Source organism: Salarias fasciatus, chromosome 23 (genome assembly GCF_902148845.1).
Source record: "Salarias fasciatus chromosome 23, fSalaFa1.1, whole genome shotgun sequence".
NCBI lineage: Eukaryota > Metazoa > Chordata > Actinopteri > Blenniiformes > Blenniidae > Salarias > Salarias fasciatus.
Window position 1 is genome coordinate 20,191,300 of NC_043766.1, and position 25,232 is coordinate 20,216,531.

The window sequence follows — 25,232 nt, forward strand, 5'->3', positions numbered from 1 at the left end:
TAATCTAATGTATTTTAGTAATTGTACTTTTGATCCAGTAGATGAGTAGGAATGAGTCCAGCTTACTGATTTCTCAGTGTCCACCACTGAAATGTTACCACGGATTCACATTGTCCATCTGTTGCATCCATCTTTTGTCCTTTTTTTTTTAAAATAAATTTTCAAATGAACTAATCAGTTTCATTGTGCTTTTTAGCTGCTTCAGGACAGGAACACAACACCTCCTTCAGCTCTGTCTATAACCTCCATCAATGAGCTACAGCCACATGCAGATCTTTTTCTCCTATCGTGAATGATTACTGATGTTACTGATGCTATAACAAAAATAAAAAAGAAAAGTGATAAAGGAGACTAATGACACATGGTGCCTCCATCTACACAGCCAGTGCACCATGTCTCCATATTGTGATTACCCTGTGCTATTGTAAATATGTGTTTCTATTGGGTTTACATAAATTTACATCTATTTCCAAACTCTCCTGGAAAGGGAAACCATTAGGGACAATGTAAGTGTTTTCCATTATAGTCACCAATGCTTTTTTTTTTCTTTTTTTTTCTGGTGTCTCACTGAATGAAAATGGTCTTGTGCATGCAGCGGAGGAAAAAGGACACATTTATATGAGAGGGAGAGCTGGAATTGAGAGGTTGTTCTTAGCATTATCTGCAGCACATAGAGAGCGAGTGTGTGGCTCTCGCTGTGCCACTCAGTCAGGGAGCATTAAGCTTTAAGAGGCACTGAAGAGACTCAGGTCTTCAGAGGGAACTTGACATTGTTCATAAATCCCTCAGGATCTGAGACAGAAGTAGAGGCAGACACATGTACACAATGTCAAACTTCAAGTCGGCCCCATTAATGCATTGAAAATTTGGAAGTTGTGTGTTTTATGAGATACATGCTGAAATCAGTTTATAAGCATCACATATCAAATCATTTGGAATGTGCCTCAAAGAATATCTTTAAGCTTGAACCAATTTTAATAAAATATTTGCCTTCAAAACTGATGCCATTTTTCTTTTCATTTACTTTCAATATTTTATAAAACAAAATATTTAGAAAATGTATCATAATCTTAATTAAACTTATTTTTTTAGAACTGCGCTTTTTTGTTTTACTTGTGCTGCCAAAGTGCAGCACAGAACTAAATAATCCTCTCCATGCTGCTACAAGTTCCCAGTACCTCCCATTTACCCTGATAGATGTACACAATGCCCATCTCTTTGAAATGAAGAAATCAGATTTAACAAACCATAATGCTCAAAACAGATGAAGTAAAATACCGTACAATGCTCATTGTCAAAAGGACTGCGGAGCAAATCGGACTGTTCAACCACAATTGACAGATGAGCTTTCTCCACTTTCATGAAAAATTAACATTGGAAAAATGACAAATTAGATTTTTTTTTTTTAAAAAGTGCGACTCAAAATAATATGACATTTCAGTTCGTACTGTAGATTCTTAGGTATATGAAATGCAGACATGAACTGATATTAATGTAGTCTACAGATATCAAAGAAGCTAGAATTAAATTTTAGTTATATTTTTTGATTCAGTTTTGCCTCTTAAGTTTTAGGATATTGTCTTTCTGGCTCACTGACTGTTGCTTTTGTTAACTGTTGTGTAGATTTTGAAGGTATGAATGTTTCCTCTCATCAGCACGAAGACTGCTGGCTGGAGCTACCTGTGAGCACCAAACATGGAAACCATGCTGTGAGCAGGGTGGACCCCTACTTGTTTTGAAAAAGCAGCCAAATGTCCACCAATAAACTACACAAAAATATAAATCTTTTAAAGCTACAAAACATCGGGATTAAACTGTAAAACTCTTAATTTGTTTTCCTTCTTTCTTCTCCACAATTGGGTCTTTTTAATTAGTGCATAAACATTTTTAATTTTGACAAATTTTACTGTCAGCTACAAATGTAAAAGGTGCATTTGTAACTACACGCCTGTGACAAGAGAAAGTATAACCCTCCAAGAAAAAAAAAAGATCTCATCAAAGAGTCATAAAAACATTAAAGCGTAAGTGCTCAAACTTTGTTTTTGTATTTTTTCACTTAAAATTAGATTTCCGTTTGTAAAGTGAAAGTTCTGACTCTGAAGCATGCAAGTGAGAGGAACAGTTGGAGAACTGGGATGTGTACAGCACCTTTCTGAATCCGAGCCTAATTGTATGGCGACGGCATCCAGCAAAGCCGGGTCGGCTTCTCATGTAACGTCTCATTGATAAGAGCAGCAAACACCTCATTTACAGGAACCTTAGGCTATAAGATCAGGTACTTTAAAAGCCATCCAAACACATTCAGACCCCGTCTGTGTGCCAACAAATAAAACACCTTGATATCGCCACAACTAAACTAGGATGATTCTGTCTTAATGTCCCATTTCAGGGACCAAGGAGCCCATAGTCTTTATGGCTCCTTGGAATTGCAGGTAGTAATGTTTGACACAGCAGGGCTTCTGCCTTTCCGATGATCAAAGTAACAAGTTCACTTTGCAACCAGAGCCACTTACAGGTGACATCAAGAAGCAGCAAGATTGGCAGCTTTTAGGTCTTTGGTCCATTTCATCAGCCATTACAACCAGCAGAGGCCACGTGCTGCGGAGGAGTAGTGGGAGGAGGGAAGCGCAGATTAACAGACAGCTGATACAGGTGTACAGGCGGTATCAAACAGCAGCTCTGTCAATGCAGCAGGCTCAAAATATCTTCAGATGGCGCTGGGATCTCTGAAGTATGCCCGCCGATTTCACTATGACAGGATTAACTGGGAGCTCCATATGATTTTCTCAGATTCTGTGACTCAACAATTCAGTGATCCACGTTGTATCGGCTTTAAAGGCCCCTATCCCGAGTTTCAAAAGCTTACCCTTCGGACAAGGGACACTCTTTTTCTCCCATGCAGTTCCGCTTTCCCTTTTTTGCTGCATTCAGTTGTTCATCGGCCCCCACGTCTTCGCCAACTCTCCCATCCTCCCCTCTCTGCACATCTGCTGGGTTTGAGTTTTCCTTTCTTCCCTCCAGCGCCTTGCTTGGCCCAAGGCCCTTATAGCCAAATTGGTTTACATTGGAGAGATAAATGCTCTGCAAATGCGCTTAAACACGTACAGTAAAAAATGCAGACAGTGCGTGTCAGGATTATCACCCAAGTCAGGGGGAGAAAGGAGAACGTCTCTGTGGCACAAAGCTGGGGAGCCAGAGTGAAGCCTGCAGATACAGTCCGTCTCATCCACTTCTCAGGAGAAAGAGAGGGGGATTTAGCATTTGCATGCTAGTCTGTAATTCCTGGCATTATATAACTTGTCGCCAACAATCAAACTCCTGTGGTATTGTGAAAGTATTGTTTCACATGGGTGAGCAAAGTGTGGAGTTACACTTCGGGGGAAGGCATTTTGGTGGTGCTGTCTTGGCAACACGGAGGGAGCTGGTCCAGGATGCAAGGCAGAGACCACCCTATAAGCCCTGTTGAGAGCAGTCATTCTGAAACACAACCTCAAGCCTGAGCCACAGAACACACACTTTAAAATCCTCTCCTTAATGTTCAACTCAGTACAACTGAGCGTGGTGTGTAATACACAGAAAATGCTGCTGACTTCCACAAAGTCAAGATCAGCACTGCGTGTGTGTGTGTGTGTGTGTGTGTGTGTGTGTGTGTTTTTTCTCCATTTAAACTTTTTGCAGTTGCCATGTATAGAATAGCAGAATGATTGGAGTTGACTCACATGGAAATATCTAAAGAACATCATGTACATTGAAACTTTTCCCCCTACATTTTGAATGGTATTTTTATCAAAAAATTTGCTTTGTGAAAAGTTTTGCTCTGCATTTTATGGTATGCAGCTGGTGGCATAAAATATTCCACTAATGTAATTGCTTGAAGATGAGAGTTTACTTGTGAGACTTAAAAACCGCATCCAAATGTAGTCAAACTTTTTTTTTCTTTTTCTTCTTCGTTAACTTGTGTCTAACCAGATTAATTATATTCAAGTGGGGAATCAGATTGGTAAAGCTGTAGCTGATTATTTTAGGATTAAAAAAAAGTTCATGGACAACATCAGTGTGGTACATAAACGCCAGGTTTTAACTAACATTTTTGTGGGCCAAATAATGTATTTTTTGATAAAGTTTTCAACATTAACTATGAAGAATATCTGTAAAATCTAATAAAGCAACACTAAGTAAATTCAGCAATGACGTTCCGGCATGTGACCCGTGAAGGGCACAGGGGACACCCCTGCTTATGTAAAGCCTCATCGCCACCAGGTAAAAGAGGAAACTCCTGTTGAAAGCAAACCGGAGCAAACAGCTTTCATTCTTCCCGCCGACTGCTGCTGCTGCTGCTGCTGCTGCTGCTGCTGCTGCTGCTGCTGCTGCTGCTGCTGCTGCTGCTGCTGCTGCCGACCCTCATGGGACACCAGACTGAGCTCCCCGTCCACAAGCATCACCGTAAAAACCCTACACATGCACTTGTTTGAATTTGGATGTAACCCCCCCTCCCGACACACACACACACACACACACACACACACACACACACACACAGACCAAATCAACCCCCACCAAGGCTCCTGAAGGCCCCCACTTTTTTTCTCATCCCCACGACCTACCCCTCCCTCCAAATCGATGCAGTCCCCCTCAGACCTCCCAACACAAAGCCCTCGGAGCAAACCCAGCACAGAAATCATAGCACACCATTCAATCATTGTTTTTTCCCCTCTCTCACCCCTTTTATGGTGCCACTAAAGGTTTTAGCTGGGCAGAGAAGGAGGGCTGTCACTGAGGAAACCTTAGCCCATTGATGAAGTGACAGGAGCTGCCAGAATATGATCCTAATCCTGTTTCCAGCATTCTTTTAGCCTGCTGGCATCGCAATTCCTCCACACATTCTCTGAGCTGTCAACTAGGAAAATCCCTCTAATAGCGCATTGCCCAGATACACATCAAAGAGCTCCTGGAAACCTTTAGCGGCTTAGCTGACATACACACACTCATGCACACACACACACACACACACACACACACACACACACACACACACACACACACACACACACACACACACACACACACACACCATTTCCTTTAATTTACACCCTTACGATTTTTATGAACGCTCAAAATCCTGATTTTGTATGGCATATTGACCACATGTTGAAAGATTTTGCCAGTCAACAACTGAAGGGAGTTGGTAAGAATCCATCCTCGTCGCATATTTATTTCGATGTGCTGTAACCTGTCCCAGTTTAAACCGCCCACCCCTCTCACCTCCCTTTCTGTGCGTGGACAGTGATATAATCTTTATGGTCATGGAGTGCGGAAGCAGGACAGACCAGGGAGAACAGGTGTCTGAACTTTGCTGACTCCAGAAACCCTTTCAGTCCTGTTTTATCTCTTTCTATTCTCACTTAATCCATCGATATCCCAACCAAAGGTAATCTTCTTATGGTGAAGCATTCTGTTTCGGTGCAGCCAAACCTCAGCTGACAGGGTGGGGAGGGAGAGAGAGGAGCAGAGAGAGAAAGGGAGTGTGTGAGGAGTGGGTGGGTGGATGGCGGGTTGGAGACTCTAAAGAGCCTGACACTGTTCCTCAGTCATTTCATTTAGGATTAATTCTTCTGCGCTGGGTGAACAAGTGGCAGGTTCCCCACTATGTGGTGTGTAAATCTCACCGTTGGAGATAGTCGACCCCCCTGTGCCTAAATTATTTATGGATCATCAAGGTGTCTGCGGAGGAGCATATCAGCCAAAATTAAATTTTCACCTTGAAAAGCTGAAAAAAAAGTGTGCAGAAGTAAAAAATGAATGTTTCTTTTATGCCCTTCTGTCTTTCAACCAAAGATGACCACATGTACAATCAAATGTGTGCTGAATCATTATCCAAAGATTTCTGTTAACTTGAACTCACCAGATGAACTTTGAAAAATGTGTTTATAGAGTTTCCTGCAACACCTGATTCAGTTTTTTCGGTCGAATGTATGACTGTTCCCAAAATGATATTGTCTCTGATTCACAAAAAAACCTTTAACTACGTTGTCACTGGATTATTAAAGGTGAGGTTAAACCAAGAAGTTCTTGTTTTTCTTTAAAAGCAGTTTCCTTTTATATGGTTATATATTGAGATATTTATTGGTTAAATTGCTGTTTTGTCTTGAAAAATAGTGGCTCGAGTACACAAACACGTTCATGCTGTCTTCCAACCACAACACTGTAAACATGAGTCATTCTTTATAGGTGATTTATTCCCTTGCAATAAACAGATAAATTACTCACATTTAGAACAGTGGAGAAATACATGTCTTCAATCTATAGTGATATAATACAGAGAGAAATGTCAGCTGCGACCACTGGCTCAGATAATCAGGTGAGCTGAATAAAGCACCTGAGTTAACAAAATATTACTCTGCTGCATTTGTATGTTCTTCAATTATTTAACTTCTGTTGTTAGGTCCTTTTGCTTGTAGTCACAATTGAAAAATAAATTGAACATTTTCTCTTAAATCCTTTGCATGAAAGGAAACATGGAGTTACTCTTTAAGCAGGCAGACAGAGATGAATACTGAGGGATATTTACAATGTACAGTTGTTTCTGGCGGAGCTGGCAGCTTTAAATTTCAAGCAAGAAAATGGACAACTTCAAAAACAATAGGCAAAAAAAAAAAAAAAGAATTGTTACGGGTTGGGAAGTAAATTTACTGGTCTGATCTTTATGTATGATATCCTGCTGCAAATGCCACAACGACTGGCTGTAAGCCATGCTTCAAAGGGGTGCATGCATGCATAGTTCACGTTTAGGGTTTCTTGCAGGATTACAGAATAATTGTAATGTTTCCCATCAGCTGTGGAGCTCAGGACTTTCTATTTTTACAGCGGAAGATCAAATTAGAATGAGCATCCAATCCTGGTAAAACTGGGTGTTAACAAACATTAACCACAAAGAAAACGGCGCTCCAAGGCGGTCCAGGTGGGATTTTGGCGTTTCAGTTTTTGTCATGTCTTTTCAGCAGTAGTATTGATTTTGCTTCTGTGTGATCTTAGCAGTGATCACCAACATTGATTTAACAATATTCCATTTACATATTACATATGGCGAGGAGGTGAAGGGAAATATGCTAGCTGAAAACCCGGGGCCGTAAACCGTAAGTGAGGGACCGCTAAAGTCACGGGTCTAAATTATGTTTTGTTGTCTTGAAAGGTGCTTCTTTTTCTCATCCATTTTTCTGACACATTTTTTGATTAAATTAATTCCCATTTAATCAGATTCCTCAATGGCTTTTGTCACAGTCACTTGACAAACTGAAAAACGTCTTCATGAGCGTCTGGGTTCTTGATCGATGGGCGAAGTTTCTGCGTTGAGCCGTCCGTGTCACCTCCTACATTTACTGTCCACAAGTCAAAGCTGCAGCCCTCACTTCGAGGCCCGACCGGGTATCCCGGGCTTCAGTTGGGGAGTGTGTCCAGTCCCAACGAGGCCGCATGCTGCTTGGCCCTCAGACGGAGGTTCTCGATGCTGGTGGTCTTGCTGTTGAGGGTTCCCGGGAGGCCGCCTGGCGCCGGCTGCAGCAGCGGGCTGTTCCATACCTGCTGGGCTTGCGACAGGGTTTGGTAGTAGGACTGGCAGGGCAGCGAGCTCAGGGGGGAAGGCATGTTGACGTTCATGCCCAGGTAGGGGAGAGAGGACGGCGTGCTCATGTCAAAGGACGGGTAGTGCACCAGATTGTTGGTGGCAGCCATGTGCTGCCGAAACTGTTCCTGCAGCCGGAAGAGGCTGAGAGGAGACGAGGCGTAGGAGTTGCTCTGTGCCAAACCGCTGGTCACACTGCTGGAGGACGGCAAGGCAGGGGAGCTCAGAGGAGAGTCTGGAAGCCAACGAAACAGGACGCCAACCTTAGTTCATTTTAGCTGTAAATAGTGCCTCATCCTCATTCACTTGATAATGTCATTTAATTCAGCATTTTCACACATTCACAGAACTTTTTTCCCATTTCATGTACATAAAAATGACAGGACGCCAATATACATAAAGCACACTATGGTGGATGAAAAAAGAAGAAGATATTTTTACCTGGTGTGGGGCTCAGCCGTTTGGAGGATGGGGAGCTTCTCCCTGCCGGCACTCCTCCTTCCCCCTGAGTCTCCTCTCTTAGTTTCACCCTCATCTCCCCCCTCATTTCGTCCTCCTCCCTGTCAGCATTATCTTCCACTGCTGACTCGCTGTCTGACGGCTCAGGGGAGGTGACGTTTACCTCCACACTCATCTCCCCACACTGGGGCCTTGGTGCCGCCAGTCGCTCCGTCTCTGAATGGCAGGACGATGAGGAGGAGGGAGGCGGGGGAGTACGGGGCTCGGGAGCCAGGGTGCTGCTGGTGCTGCTGGTGGTGTTGGTGGTGGCTGTGAGGTCAGTCTTGGAGTCCTCTGTTGAGCCATCAGCACCTCCACATGCTTCTTTCTGTTTCTGCAGCTGCTCTTTCTGCAGGCTACGCTGCTTCTTGCGAAACTTGGCCCGACGATTCTTGAACCAGACCTGGAACATTTACAGAGAGAGAGAGATGCTCAGATAAACTCATCAAAAGGCACAACTTAAGCCTTCAAATGTTCACATAATGGAATTGTTTTTCAGTCATTATAATTCAAAATGTCACGTTGTAGCTGTCAAGCTCACAAACCTAACTTAAAAGAGACAATCATAGGCAGAATTTAGATACAGCATCCTCAACAAATCCATTAAAGACCCCTTCAACATTTACTTTTGCCATTTCCATTCTAAGATCTGACTTTCAAGGAGTTGTCCATAATGTTTTTGTTTGTGTGTTTGCTTGTTTGTTTTTACCTGCACGCGGGCCTCGGGCAGGTTGGTGCACATGGCCAGGCGCTCCCGCATCACCACGTCGGGGTAGTGCGTCTTCTGGAAGGTTTTCTCCAGAGCCTCCAGCTGCTGCGCGGTGAAGGCCGTCCGACTGCGCCGCTGCTTTCGGTGCTGGGAGCCATAGCGGGCCTCAAGAATAATGTCTTGAAATGTGCAGCCGTTGAGAAACAAGAAACGCGACCAGTTTAATTTAAGGGTCAGGTCCACAAGCAGGTGCGCATCCGACATTTTTTTTTTTTATTACTATTTTTACGGTTGTTAATAAATCGCTAAGTGCACTTGTTGAGTCACTTGAATGAGTTTGAAATAAGCAACTGATGCTTACCAGCCAGTCTCTCTGCCAGAGTGAGAGCGTGCACGGAGGGCCTGTAGTCCGGCGCGTGCTGCGCCTGCTGCGCCGCCTGCTGGTGGAGGTTGTACATGGCGCTCAGCGAGTTCATGGCGTGGAGGGAGTAGCCGTTCACCCCGTAGTGCTGCATGGCCGGAAAACTGTCTGCAGAGGGATCATTCAATTTATTTTACACAAAACTTCGATAAAGTTCAGTGTGTTTAAATTGTATCGTCTGGTTTGCTATGGCCGGAAAAAAATAAAATGGCAACAGGTGAAACTCAAGAAGGACAAACAGGGAATTAATTTACTTGTTTTATGTCAGAAATACTAAACAGGAGAAAAAGTATGACTTCATACGATTTTAACTAGATGGAGAATTATGAGGAAAGCATTAAACATGCAGTAGAATTGCATAATCTTCTAGAAAAACTATTTATTTGTAGAAAATTTACAGTTGAAAATCGATTAAAAAAAGAGACAAAAGTATTTTTAATGAAAACAATGTCAAAAGTGAAGGATTTGTCTGAATCTTTCAGTTAAAAAATCTATAGGCCTTATTTTAGAGTCGAAGAATTTACCAGATTTATAACTTTGGTGTACTGAAGGAAATGGATTAAATAATTTATCGAATCAGTTTAGCAATGAAAGGAAAAAATAAGTCACTTTAAAAAACTGACTGGTTTAGTGATAATAGATGTAGTTATAGTTCTGTTCTGATATGCTGAACTGCTTAATATTTTTGTAAATTCAAGTATTTATTATTATTATTATTATTATTATTATTATTATTATTATTATTATCATTGTTATTATCATTATTATTATTGTTGTTTAGACAAGAGGAAATAGGTCCTTTTCCATCAACGCAAAAGACATCCACAAAAAACTTTCCCCACAGTTTTTAACTTTCTCCACACGCAATATAAATAATTTCCTGCTTTTATTCAATTCTCAAGAATATACTGCAGGTTTATTCGGACCGTTTCACGCGGAAGTCAAATGCAGTAAAAGAAGATGCGGGACAAGACTTCTTTTGCGCTCACACACTGCGCGCTGCGATGGAGGGCTTTTTATTTCTGCGATCAGCCTCAGACGCCCGGAGGCTGACGGGGAGACGCGTGACAGGTCCTCCGTGAAATGTCCATGGGATCCCCAATTGGGCTCCCGTTTAATGTGGGTGTAAATAGGTTCGAACCATACACGGTCATTAATTTATCATAGGCGTGAAAGGTAGGCCACAGGGTAAGCGCGTGTGCAAAGAAAACCTGCATCAATAATATCCCCCCTTTTCAGACAAGCCATTGTTTTTTATTATTTGTTTGTTTTTTTTTTGTTTGTTTTTTTTTGGGGGGGGGTTGAATGTTTCTTCTGGCTTAAAACATGTAATCTACTCATTTTGTCTTGTTTATTTTTATTTTTAATCTGCTATATAAAGAAGTCAAAATAGTGTTCTTCTTTGTGGACAATGTCAGATGCCTCGGGCTCTGATTTATCCCCAATTTCGCTAATTGCCGTGAACTTATGAGTAATAGCCTTTACAAAAGACTAGCCTGAGGCAGGATCTCTTTCTCTCGTGCACGGCAACGACTTAGCACATTTGCGTTCTGAAAATTCATTGTGAATCTCAACATGAAGTTATTTGAAAGCATAAAAAAATTGCTGAGATGTTTCTCGCCTAAATAAAAATATGAGCAATTTATATATTGTCTGTGTTGTGAGCGACATTGGAAAGTTTTCCTGATCAGAGCAAGTCGCCCCGTCTCTTCCGAAAGTTTAAAAGAAGACAAAACTGAAGAAAAAACGAGCACAAACTTGCATGCACAAACAAATAAAGTCAAGTAGGCTAAGTTGTACTATATCTACTTCTAAAAAAAAAAATAAAAAAATAACAACAGTCTCTAAAGATTCCAATCTGGATAATGAAACTTACCTTTCTCTCTGTGACACCAAGTGAAATATACTTCCAACAGCAGCTCACTATTCGCCTGTTTCAAATCTTTTGCTCTGAAATCCGCAGGCAGAGGCGCATCCTGGTCACCTTTTCTGCTTTCATTCAGCTGTCATCCTCACAGTATTCCCGTCCGTGCGCTCGACGTTCCGGCTCTCCTCTCTGGGGCTCGGGAGGACTCCGAGCCTCCACCTATCCGCCTCTTTAAGTGCTCAGGGTGGGGTCACCGGGACACCCCGCCGCTGCGCCTGTCAGCCAATCACGTGGCTTTCCTACTTTGCCACGGACGCCGCCGCCGCCACGCCCGCCCCCCTCCGACTCCACAGTTAAATGCTCACTTTATGGACGATTACTGCGCGAGCTGCCGCCGCACTTGTTCTTGTTGTGGATGAAAAGATAAAATAATGGTTTTAATGCGACAGCGAGAAAAAAAAAAATGTTATGCAGCCTGTCATTATTTTTGGAGCTCTAAATGTTTGTTATTCGACGCAGGTTAATAAAATGGCACAACTTAATAAAATAACTTTTTTTGGTGCAAATTTCAAACTAAAATCACAAAGAGACTTTATCGTAGTGTCTGCATTTATTAATCACCCCACAGAATTAATGTTGGCGAGTGTTTCTGATTAGAACAGCAAGTGAATTTCCTTTATCAGTTTTGTATTTTTTTGTTTTAAATACCAGTATCGTCTTTGGCATGTTCTTTAACTGTTATGCCTCTACAGTTCATAACACAATAATTTCACGACAGTTATTTATTGGGCGAATATAACCAAATGCTAAATATGAATGAAATCTGAAACCCTGTCAAATGTAAACCTTTGTTTCACGAGTCATTACCACATTTTGATTAAATGATATGCAAATTGGCGGCTGCGTGCTGGCCTTGCAGTGAGGAGCCGGGGCTTTGGGGTTAATTCCGCGCTTTAATTTTATTTTCCTCCAGCCTTGGCGTGACTGCAGTGTTGGTGGGAATGCAGCTGAGATGGAGAGATGCGGGCTGGGTTGCACTGCCTCCAGCAGCTCCTCGGCCCCGAGGGATTTAGGTTAGGATTGGGTAGACAAGACGCCATTTCACCCTCCAAAAAATGTCTTAAAATGACTGCTGGTAAGAGGATTAAAACAATAATGCCCCTCTCTTCTTCTTCAAGGTTTTTAGAAAAGATTTCTTCTTCCGAAGAAAAACCGTTTAGGCTGGAATTAAGGGCAGCGAAAGTAGCCTTTTAATGTAAAGCTTGCATATTTTGTTGAATTTTCTCCGGGTGAGAGGGGAGGAAGGTGTGCTGGCTGATGAGGGCGTGAAATGCAGAATTCGATCAGTGGTCACATTCATTCCTAGAACTTTAGTCTTAAGAAAACTGTTCGGGAAAAAAGAAAAATTTAAAGCGTTTATGTATAAACTACCTGTTCAGTTTTTAATCAGACTTGTTGTTCTCCTTAATTCTTCTTCTTACTGTGATTCTGATTGTTGTTGTTGTTTCTGTTGGGTTGGTGTGAAATGTGTTTTTATGTAAGAAAAATTCAGAAATAAGTGATGTGAATAAGGAGCAACTGGTGGTTGTTGTCAAGCTTTGTGTATTTAAAAACAGAGAATAAAAGTAAAGATGTCAATGAAGTTAAGGTTGATGTTGTTCGTGTTTTAATTTCTTTTGTAATCTCCCCAGTGTGACACTGTTTTTTTTTTTAACTTTCTTCTTTTCTGTCAATATAGCTCAGGAGCAATTGTCCCGGAGAGAGAGAGAGAGAGAGAGAGAGAGAGAGAGAGAGAGAGAGAGAGAGAGAGAGAGAGAGAGAGAGAGAGAGAGAGAGAGAGAGAGAGAGAGAGAAATCGGATTAACTTGTGAACTGATGGAAATAAGAACTTAAACTGGAGGTAAATCTGGCCAGTGTCTCTTTGTGGGAACCGTTCTAAAGCAATTAAAGCGAGAAGGAATTCCTCTCAACTGCTCTTCCTCAAATCAGCTTTTTTACAGAACCTAATGCGGGCTAATGTCCAGCGCGGCTGAGGGCTTTGGAGCAAGTGTCAAAAGGGTCTGCTATTAGAGAGATATTAGGCCAGTAGAGCAGCCGTCCATCCTGCAGGGATGGGGAGCAGAGCAAACTCACACCACTGCTTTATTTGTGGTGACAGTGTTAGATTTGTAGAACAGACATAGATGTAAAAGTCAAGTGAATATTTATTCTGACATATAACTGTGCTGTTCCCATTACTCAGACTGGAGGAGTGTTTTGGTTGCCCACCATAGTTGCCTGAAAACTGGCTTAGTTCCATGATTGGACTCTCTTCCTGACTCACCCTGAGCTGAAGAGGTGAAGGCCTTCCTCAGGGACCCTTTTCTGCAGATTCAAACCTGCCAACTTCTACACAAACACTTAATTCTTGGTCAAATATTTTTTCACTCTTAAAACTACATTTAATTGTGCAAATAGCGAGCATTTGGATTAATACATATATGAAATATGTTGATTCATTAAGACACTTTTGAGACAGAGATATGGGTATTCACAAATGAACAAATTTAGAAGAGGAATTTTCTAGTAAATTGAAATATTTTTCTGCTTCAAAAATTTTAATGAAAATATCTGAAGATTAATGCAAAATGTGGCCATACCCAGTATCATATTTAAACAAATAGCAAAGCAGATGACCTTATATTGTACTGAATATTTGAAAATACAAAGCAGAAAGACCGACAACACTACTTAAATGTGAGTAAATTACAGTTGAAAAAATACTTAATGTGGACATTTGTCTTGTTGCTTCCACCCTCTGTGTATATTAAACCCTGACATCTGAGTAATGACTCAGATAGGTATTATATGGAGTGAAATAAATTTTTGGCATGTTCAGAGCAACGACTGTGATAAAGCAATGGCAGTGTGTAAATGGAAAGATGCGTTCTATATGGTATTAGGGCTATACAATCCAGTGAAATTCAAGGCAGCCCAAACTTTATCAAAAATCAGTCTGGTCCGTCACCCAGGACCTGTTTGCCATGGGAGACCCTACCAGGGGGCATAAAGCCCCCCAGCAACACAACTCCTGTGATCATGCGGGCACTCAAACTCCCCCACCGCGCTAAGGTGGCAGTTCTAGAGGGAGTCAAAAATACTGTTAATTCATCATTTTGAGGGGTGACAGGGTGAATATTGTAATTGTTTATGATAATGTAATGAGGTACATTGCCTGAAAAATATGCTTTGAAAGTATTACTGGTAAAAGAAAGTTGTAAACCATTTTAGAATAACATTTCATACTTTTACTTAAATACATTTTTAACAACAGCATTTTTACTTCTATTTGAGTATACAATTTAAGCAGTTTGAATGTACTTTGATTATTGTAAAGTGTTGTAATTGCACTCTCATGACCTTTATTAGAGGTCATATCATCAGTAATGGGAGTCTTCTTGTTGAAGGCTGGTGTAAACAAACTGTGGCTGTAATGTGGGATGGAACTAAAAATGTGAAAATTTTGGAAGGCACTGTAATTTCAGGTCACATTATTTGCCACATGACCAATGTGACAAGCGATCAGCATATAAACCATAACAATATTCAATACATGTTGATATTTTATAGTTTTTTTAGGATATAATGCCAAAAAAGCTCAAGCTGACATTCATTTGAAATTCAGTTCAATAGTATGTGTCTCTGGTTTTTATCCAGGTCAGCTTCCACGTCCTCACAAAGCCTCAGCGTGTTTCATCTTTTCCTGTTTTATTTTTGATACTTGTCTCCATTTCTGCAAACTTACCATGTCTTTCCTCACTCTGTGCATCTTGTTTTCGCCTGTTTAGCCGAAGAAGAGAAAAAAACAAGCGTCAGTACAGTGTTTAGTGCCGGTACTGGAGAACACTTTGGCTGGTGCATGCACAACGGACTCTGGCACATGCGCGACTACCGCGTGGACTCGTCGTGCACATGCAACGCCGCGGTCACAAAATCTGGGTGCAGCGTGGACGTCTGCAGATCAGGCTGCATGGACCCTAACGGACAGGAATTCATGAGGATTTTTGGTCACGGGGACCAACATGCAACACGCACCCAGGCGTACATGTGAAGCAAGGACGGGCCTTTTAATGTGAATCACTTATGTCTTCCCCTCCTCAGTTATTATAAACTATCTTCCTTCCTTCCTTTATCTGTGCCAGATTGTCTTTCTACATTTGTGTTGAGACAACCCACACCGTTCCTTGGGTTCCTTTGTGGTTTGGACTTTGTTGTGTTTGGACTTTTGCTCAAGTTTTTGGATTAGTCTCTCTGATCTTCCCCTGGATACCTTTACCTGATTCAAACTCTACAATAAACTCTTTGAACTTTTATCACTGTCTGAAAGTCTGCTTCTGGCTTCACCACTGACCTGTGACTGAACATACTGACTAATATTGAACCCAACAGACTCAAATCTGATTCTGGTACCACTGGCTCCACTCCATGCCATTCCAGGCCATGTCCCTCAATGGATAAATTCTCTGGCAAGTCTCTGGCACACCGCACACACCCTGTAACCACAACCTTCCTGAAGGGGACACAGAGAAGCGGAGCTTCTTTGTGTCCACTTCATCGTCCCATCCCCTCTTTGTGGGATTTTCTTGGCTAAATTATCAGAACACCTATGTGAACTGGTCCACTGACGGAACCAAGTCCTGTATGGTAAAGTGTATCCATGCACCACCTGCTCACACCACCTAACTATGCAAACTAGCTCAGAATTCTGGTGCGCCTGTTTCACCCAGTGTCTCTCTGATGCCCTGGATCTACTGGGACTTGAAAGAGGTCATCAGTAAGGCTTGGGTTATCTCTCGTCCTCCTTGGGACCCCATTGACTTGCTTCCTGGTTCCTTGCCTTCTCATGAGAGGTTGTACTTCCTGTCTCCCCCAGAAGCCAAGTCCATGAGGGAGTTCATCCAGACCTCCCTTGCAGCAGAAACAATTAGTCTGATACCTTCTCTGGCCAGGAAAGGGTTTTTCTTGTGGAGATGAAGGATAAGTCATTCTATCCCTGCATCCACTATCGTAGACTGAACAACATCACCATAAAAAACAGGTATCCCTCCCAATCATCACCTCAACCTTTTAACTGTAACAGGGGGTTAAGTTCTTCAAGAAACTGGACCTGTGCAATGCCTGTCACCTGATGCAGATTAGTAAGTGGGGGTGAGTGGGAGACAGCCTTCAACATTTGATACGATATCGATTTGATACTACAAAAATCTGGTAATGCTGTTCTGGCAGCTTGAAGCCCTGGTTTATAACAGAGTTCACCCACAACTCCCACCTTTGCTCCTAAACTTGCCACTCTTTGTTTGAGTGTGCCACAGGGCACCAACTACCCATGTTTCAACCCCTGAAAAAGAAAGTTGGCGTGCCCGTCACCTTGGCATTAGTTTGCCGCAGTCAAAGCATCTCGGTACGAGCTAATCGGGCTCTTGTCAAAATCAGGTCTACCTACAAGTGGGAGGCTAATCAACGTTGCTCTCAGGTCAGTCATGACCCAAAGCTCATGACCATAGGTGAGGGCAGGAGTGAAGACTGTCTGGTAAATCGAAGGCTTCGCCTTTCAGTTCAGCTCCCTCTTCACCACAACGGACTGATACGATCACTGCAGCTGCTGCATCAGTCCTGTCAATCTCACGCTTCATCCATCCCCCACTCGTAAACAAAACCCAAAGATAATTTAACTTCTCCACTTGCTCCAGGGTCTCTGTTCCCTCCATAAATATTATAAACATAACCAGTAACAAAGGGCAGCCCTGCCAGAGTCCAACATGCACTGGTTACAGGTCCGACTTACTGCCAGACTCCTGTTTCGGTCCCACAGAGACTGGATGGCCCTTAACAAGGGGCCCTGGACTCTGTAATCCTGAAGCACCCCCCACAAGGCACCACAAGGGACACGGTTGAACACCTTTTCCAAATCTGCAAAACACATGTGGACTGGTTGGGCAAATTCCTACGAGCTCCTGAGCACTCTATGGTGGGCATAGAGCTGGTCCAGTGTTCCACGACCAGGACGAAAACCGCACTGTTCCTTCTGGATCAGAGGCTCAATTAATCCTCCTCTCCAGTACCCTGGAATAGGCTTTCCTGGGGAGGCTGAGCAGGTTTATAAATTCTAATTATTAATTAATCTACTAGTCCCTTATTAGTAGCTTATTAGTTGCCAGAGGGAAAATATGTTTTCTGAACTGACCCATTGATAGACAGGTACACAACGCATTGATTGGAGGGAGCTGGTGGGGGCTGTGGGTTTCGCTCAGGGAACCATAGTGCATGTTTTTGGACTGCGGAAGGAAACAGTAGTGACCGGAGGATACTGATGTATACGTGGGGAGATCATGCATACTCCACACAGAAAGGCCCCCAGCCTGCCTTTAGATCGTCTTCCTCTGAGGCGAGAGCTCTAATTCCTCCCTCAGCATTCATTTGGAACCTCTTAATGCATCAATTATAATAATAATACATAATTTGAGGAAATAAATAACTTCAAAGCAGTTTTATTTTTATAACATATTTTAAGAAATGACAAGAATGAAATTAGTCCTATGAATGCATAGACTATCTGAGATGTAGGTGAATTTCTATGGTGATAAATTTCAATGTGGCTTAGACAAACATTTGTACAGTTAAATATCACAAAATGACATTTTTTACTTTCATAAGAGTTTACTAATCTACAATGACAAATATACAGACATATCTACAAACATCTGAAAAGAAATGTAAATTTCATGAACTCAATAGGTATGTTATCAATTATTTGAAAAAGTAAAAAATGTTTCCTTTATAATGTCAAAAACACAAGGGGAATATAAGAAAAGTGAGTTTTCACAGTAAATTCACTGGCTCATGACAAATGTACTGTTTGTTATATTGATGTGTAGGAATTCCAGATATTTCATCCAGAACTATAATGGTGGTTTCTAGGCCTGATCACTATGATTATCCTGAGCACAGTCCTCAGTTTACCCATCTTTATTTTCCATTTTCACACCCCACTTCTCATAATGATCACCTTCAGGATCTCAGCTCTGCTCGCTCCAAGCTAACTTTCTAAACCCCAAATTCATCTGCGATTTCAGTGGATTTCTTTGGCATACTCATTGTTCTCTGCATTCTGGCTGCATACAGGCTTTATCATGTTAAAGCCTCGCCTCAGATCTGAGTTATCGTCTTTGCTCTCAATCATCCTCCCGCCTCAAAACTTTATCCCTGCATCAGGACTTTGGCAGCCTGAACCAACGCTCAGCCGGGGAAGCCGCAGTGATTTATAAGTCATCTTCAGTTTTTAATCAGGTTTATAACGCATGAACGTTTGTAATTTTACTCCTCACACATCTCCCTATATTTCCAAAGTGGCATTTTACATCAAATGCCGGAGAAAGTTGATGCCTTCAGCCTTCAGAGCCCATTAACTTTTATCATTAGGTTTTCTCTAACTTCATGAATATATTAGGTTTCAAACCAGCTGCTCTGGCCAGCGCGTGCTCTTAGTCAAGGTTAGCTTGTGCTCATTTGGGTGAAATTAATCATTTTGATGTATGGTGTAGAATTGACTGCTTTCATGGGACTTGTGTGACTGGAGTAACAAAGCAACTCGCCATTAGCAGTCCTTCCTGTGTTTCAAGAGAGCATTCACTTTAATACTGTCCTCACATGCTGGATAGACTGATCCCCAACTCCTCTACCTTTTCTCCACTTGTCTATGAGTAACTTTGTGTGTGGACAAGATACATGTCAGCTGATTTGTTCTCCATGTCCTCTCACATTCAAATGGTTGATATGTTTTTTGTTATTCGATTCAAATCCAGATTATGAATTTGATGACAATCTTTAAGAGAAAAAGTGACTCAGATGTTTGTAAATCTGAGTTTTGCATGTTACTTTACTGCCATCAGTGAGGCAGGTGCATAGTTCAATAGCTCAGTCAGATAATAGAAACAAAGAAAACAAAATTCAAAGTGAGGCAGTAAATATCAAAGTATAATTATTTGATTGTTGATTGTTTGATTTTATGACCTAGGAGCAGCACATTTGGCTATGAAAGCAGCACCAGTTTGATGTTACTTTTATAAAATGACTATGGAAAACAGGTTGGCAAGAACCATCTCTCCTACATTAGTCATCAATTAACTGTCCCAAAAATTTTGGTTTGATTCATTTTAAAACTTTTTTCCACTATGTTTATGTGGTTCAGAACAAGGTCAAATACTTGGCACACAGCTTTTTCCCCAAAATCTCAGACTTACCGTACATAATCAGAAAAATATTTATTGCCACTAAGGTGCTTTGTATAAATGGCACATTGAAAGCATATACAACACGCAATTAAAAATGAGTCTGAAATTAATTAAATTTCATACTTTCAGCTTCCTCATTACATTGTGAATGTCACATCATCCATCCTTGAATGTCACATCATCCATCCTTGCATCCATCTTCTTTACCTTTTACCCCGTATGAGTTTGTGGTGGCAGTGAGGAAAGAGGAACTTCCTGCAGCTCTTCTGGTGGGACCCCAACCCACCAGAAGAGACAATTCAGGAATTGGTTTGAAATGTCATTAATGCCTTTGTGCAACATTATGAGGAGGATTTTAGTTTGATGCTAAGTTCACTGTAGGCATTTGCAGTTCATTGACTTTTAACATATGTTTATTTAATGTTTTTGAATTAATTATTCTGAGGGCTTCAGGTATTAAGGAGGATCCATGATTTTTTAGAGAGGGTTATTTTGTTCTGCCTGAAGATGGTCCCGGACCATCGGAGAAAAACTGTCTCTTGTAGAAAGGTTGTCAGCTAATCCAGCTCACCAGGGCCTTGTGGGACATATAAAAGTTGTAGTACGTGCTTGTCATGCTGACGAAATCTCAGCGAGAATCACTTCCTTTGTGTTTTAACATGTTTGGGATTGCTCTCATAAATCACTCTTGTTTTCAGTAACATTTTTTCACCGCTCCCTTACTACCACAAATAGCAGACTGTTTTGTAAAGTCCGTCTGAAAGTTTGTAAAAGATTTAGGTGGATCATGCATGAAAGTAACTAAACACAGGCATTATTCAAAATGGGAAACCAGACAAGTTTCACCAACAAAAAGATGCAGAGTGAATTAAAGCTCAACAGCATGTTTTTCTCAGATCACCATCAAGACAGTGCAGGAGACGTATTGCTTCCCAGATTCCTAAATGAACTGTATTCCTCAGCCAAAACGGACAAGCCTGTCAGTTATGAAGGTAATTTGAAACAGGTGAACAGAGGATTAAAAGTCACATGTCGTCTTTTTTATTTGTAATTTCGCAACCACAAATTAAATAAATGACATTAATATTTTATGCATAATTTTGGTTTGTTAGTCCCACACAACTACACAGAGATTTTAATATGTATATTTGAGTTCTTCTTCAAATCTGTGTTCAAAAATTGTTGGGTTAAGAACTTTTTAAAAAACTATCCAGGAGTCAAAATTGGGAAACGGACAGTTTCTCTCTACATGTGAGGTTGATCACAAGTTGTTCTGTCTTTTGTTTACCTTGTATGATCGTGTAGATGCAGAACACCATGCAGCAGCCAGGGCCACTCCTCTGAATGCTTTCTCTGGCAGACTTGACATATCGAGGTTGGCAGGTTTGTTTCCTCCCTCTTTCTCAGAGCTGGTCTTTGGTTGTGCCCCTCAGGCTGCGGCCCAGCACAAGGGTTCCTATTGTCAGGGCCTAATCCAGGGGCTACACAGCTTTAGCAACATGGTGGGATAAAAGCCCATCAAACCACTGCTTTATGGGGGCAAATCTTTCCTAATCCCTCGCTTTATCTAAACAAAAGGAGAGAAACAAGAGGATAGAAAGAAATTGTGCAGACACAGGGCAAGACCGTGAGCTAAGATGCAAAGAAGTAGTTTCACTGGAGAAGCTAACCATTTTTGACAGGCTTTCACTAAAGGATTGACAAAAAACGGACACCAGGAACCCAAACAGGGCTGTACAGGGCTTTTTTTTCTTTTCTAAAGTTAAGCTTCAAGATCCTTGGAGGGATATGTCGAAATTAGTGAGATTAAATTCAAAAACCTGAACTATTAAGAGTGCTTGGCAGGGGGCACCTGTCAGTTTGGGATGCTATAAAAAAAACTGCTCTCAATTTACTTGGTTGATGTAAACAAGCGACAACTGTGTGATCTCAAACCTTTTCTTTGCTTTTTTCTCAGGCAAAGAGGAGTATGGGAATTCCTGTTTTTCCTGCCTCACACATCGCTTGGAAAATCTGCTCATTGCACCAAGTGGGTGACCCTGACCCAGGTCCAACTCTTGAGACACATACAGCATTTTCATGGAAATATAAAGTCAGTAGGAGTCCACTTAACTTCAAGCATGAGGATTTTTCAAGAGTTTGGACAAGAGCAGCAAATTGGGTTGTTATTGTGAGTCAGTTTCTGACACTCCGTAAATGTCAGTTTATCTGCAACACGTCTTTTTGGGCACATCACACTTGCAAATCAGCAGACCGTCAAACTTACACGTTTTCAGTCAGTGTGTGTATGTGTGTGTGTGCGTGCGTGCGTGCGTGCGTGCGTGCGTGTGTGCGTGTGTGTTACAGGGGCAAATCCTCTGACCCCATTTCATGTCTGCTGCCAGTTCCAATTTCTATCTTTGCTCTGTGGCAACTTGCTCTGAATCCCAAGTGTCGCATCTACAAATGACTCTGTGAGTTAGAGAGGCCATTTTCTGCCACAGCTCAGACGCTCCACAAGAGGACCATTTGGAGCCCGGCGGTCACAGAGCCGAACAGAGATTGAGAGCAAGCCAGTTCTGACTGTATGCACATAAACCACCACAGCCGGGGGGCTTCCAGTGTTTCGCTTACCCTCTCAGGTACAGCAACAGAAACATGGTGATATTCATAATTCACCGTCTGACAGTAAATACATTGCCCCCATCCATACGCACATAACTCACACGACAAAGTTCAGGCTTTTTCCCATCATGGAACAAATTGATTTACCTCACTTACACCATTCCCTGTATTTATTTGACGGCATGCCCCCTGCTGGCCTGTGTTGATGCCTCTTGAATGGGGGTAATTAAGAGATAATAGGCTGGGGATGTTCATCAGGGACTGAGTGATTAGTGATTCATTACATGAGCTTAGAATAAGGAAGAGGAGAGGAGGGAAGTGGTTGGTTTTGGGTGGGTGGGGATACTGGAGCAGCCTGACAAATTGCCAATGGATTTATCCGAGGTAATTAACTATCACCCAGGGAGAGGGCTGGGACTGGGGATATCAGTAACCTACACCAGAGTCCCACAGTTATCACACAGGCGTGCCGACTCCGCTTTTCTTTGTAATACTTCACCCACAAGTAAATGCAAATGAACTCATTTTATAAGATATAATGTATTTTCCGGTTTCTATCATGGTATTAACCTTTCTGGAACTGTAATTCACTGAAAGGTTACACAATTATTTCTGTAATAAACACAAGAACATTTTTTTGTATTCAGCTTTTGCTTTTGTTATCAGTTTTGCCTGCGCTGATCAGGCCTTTTCTACCCAAGGATGTTTGGCTTTGTTTTGAAATGATAATTTATTCAAGCTGCAATGAATTAATGAAAAAATGTCACAAGGAATTGCTTATTTTTGACTAATAAGTAATACAATTCTCAAATTCTTTGCAAATAGAGTTGTAAAATAAAACTGAAATATAGAATTAAAAATATTATTCAATAAAATCAATTAAAAAAAACACCTGTGCAGTCAGTAAACCTTTGGTGATGTGTAAGCTATACAAGCATGGCAATATAATTTGGTCAAATTCTAAATCTTATCAGATTTGTTTGTTGTTTTAAGACAATCATGTTACCTTTTCAGGAAGACACAATCTAATTAGATTAGTGCAACCTTCATATAGAAGTATGTCCAGCGTTTTAAATACTTTCTTTAACATGCTGAAGGTTTTTGCTCTGTTCTAGAGGTTGAATTGAAATATTATGACTTGAAACCTTATGTAAAGCTGACAAAGTCTTTTTTTTCTTACCCAAAATATATAGTTTAAGAACTATTGATGTAAAGTTGTGGTTGATACAATCACTAAAACATGAAAATATGAGAGCTACGTCAAACAAAAATATGTGTGATTTTAAAAGGAAATATGAAATGAAAGATTATAGAAGAGTAGCTAATCATTTATCTCTGTATAAGAGGAACTTGGATTTTCTGCACACATTCAATTGTGATTGGAACTTTTAAAATCTATTGAGCTTGAAAGCACTGATTCAAAAACCATTCACAGCTGAATTACCAAAGTACAATACTGCAGTCACTGACATCAACAACAGGATGGAAGTCAAACAGTATTCCCCATTTAGGTTCTTTGCACGCTGCACACACATGGCTTCCATCCGCTACTCGACTGTCATGATCCTATAAAGTAGGAAAGTCTATATTCCCATCTCCATAGTCCTTCCAAAGCCAAACTCCCATCCAGGAATAATCCTCTCTGGCCCATATCAGCCTCATAAAGCAGCACACACTTACATGGCGAAGTTGATTTTCTCTGTCTGTTTTATCTGATTTGGGAGCACTTAGAAACAGCTCTAAGTCTCTTCTCGATTAAAAGGACCGGAGGGAAAGAAAAAAAACTCAGCTGGTGTGATAACCACTTCCACTACACCAGCTACCTTTCTACATCCAACATCTGTCTATTGTCATTAAATCTGCTTTAAAGCATCGGTGGGTCATCTGGATTCAAACATTTAGTGAATTGAGGTTCATCTGTTGGGCTTAAGTCACTCTTGAGTTGCTTTTGTCTCATCTTTTCTAGTGAGAGCCTAACTGAGCCCATCATCAGAATAAAAGCTGCTTCTCACATGTCTTTAATATGCTGCTAACAGTGTGTCAGTAACAATATCAAACTGCGGCTGAAAATGGATGCATTTGCAAAATCATCAGACATCAATTCTTTCTGGTCCTGGACAGATAAACCGCAATTTATCCATTGTAAACTCTTCAGCCAGCATCCCAGCAAGAGCACGACACACTGAACTTGTTGCAGTTAAGCTCTTTCCCCATAAGCTTTATTATAAAGTGTTTTATGAAATGAGCATAAGGGATTGTTTTATTGTTGTTTCATAATCTGGGTTTATGCCTTGTTCTGCAAAAAGCCTTCTTAGAAAGGCTTTGGCTTGCAGTCAGGACAGTCACATCCAGCATTAACCCACTGACTGGCCACCAGGACACCGAGCCAGCACAACCACACGACAGAAGACAGAAAACTGTTGGGTCAGATGATTCATGTTTACTTAAATCCTCAAAAGTACAGTACATTCTAACATGCAAGTGTCGCATTTTCATAGAAGTGGAGCTTCTGGTCCATTTATGCTTCTTTTTCTTCATTGCTTTTTACTTCATACTCGTCCTAGAAACAATCTTTGATTGGCTGAAACTAAAACAAGCATCCTCACATTATCTGAGATGAAGGATTTCCCCAGTTTTTACTCCCCTCACTGGCTGCTTGTTAGCACTTATTAAAAAAGGGCTTTTATTAGGTTTTCTTGTAAGTATTACATGAGCTCCTAGTCCATTTTAACAGACTACCTTCCAAATAATCTCAAGTCCCCCGGGAGCCTGTTGGACACACCAGATATGAAATCTCAAAACTTTGATGAAGGAGCATTTTGTTTTAAGAGCTTACAACAAATAAAAAGCTTGAATAAGAAGCTCCGGTTTCAGACACTTTTAAGGAAGAAAAATAGATCTATATTTTAACGGTGTTTTGAATTAACCTTCAAATATTTTATGCTCTCAATCTTGACCTATATACCCTATTGTTAACCCTGTTTGCATGCATGTTGTCTTTTTCTGTAATTTAGCTTAAATTTGTTAATGCTTAACATCCGGTTTAATTTTGTTTTCTTGATTTATGTGAAAATACTCTGCACTGCATCTCATAGGTGAGGGTATTACATAAATGTAAATCATTGTCTTTATTATTATTGTTAGTCAGCATTATTAAAAAAAATTATGTTGACCAAATTAGACCAACATTAATTATTGTGAGATAACAATGAGTAATACGCTTTGAAATCATATTTTACTGTGTT

At 41.1% G+C, this 25,232-nt stretch overlaps 1 protein-coding gene across 1 annotated transcript; it reads right to left on the reverse strand.

Moving 5' to 3' along the window:
* Positions 1-7,391: 7,391 nt before the first annotated feature.
* LOC115382324 (diencephalon/mesencephalon homeobox protein 1-A-like) lies at positions 7,392-11,190 on the reverse strand. The gene is made up of 5 exons (XM_030084048.1): positions 11,123-11,190; positions 9,187-9,354; positions 8,826-9,004; positions 8,060-8,519; positions 7,392-7,853 (listed from the first exon to the last, which is right to left on the reverse strand). The coding sequence occupies exons 2-5, from the start codon at positions 9,338-9,340 to the stop codon at positions 7,435-7,437; spliced, it is 1,212 nt and encodes a 403-aa protein (XP_029939908.1). The 5' UTR covers positions 9,341-9,354; positions 11,123-11,190; the 3' UTR covers positions 7,392-7,434.
* Between the last annotated feature and the right edge of the window lie 14,042 nt (positions 11,191-25,232).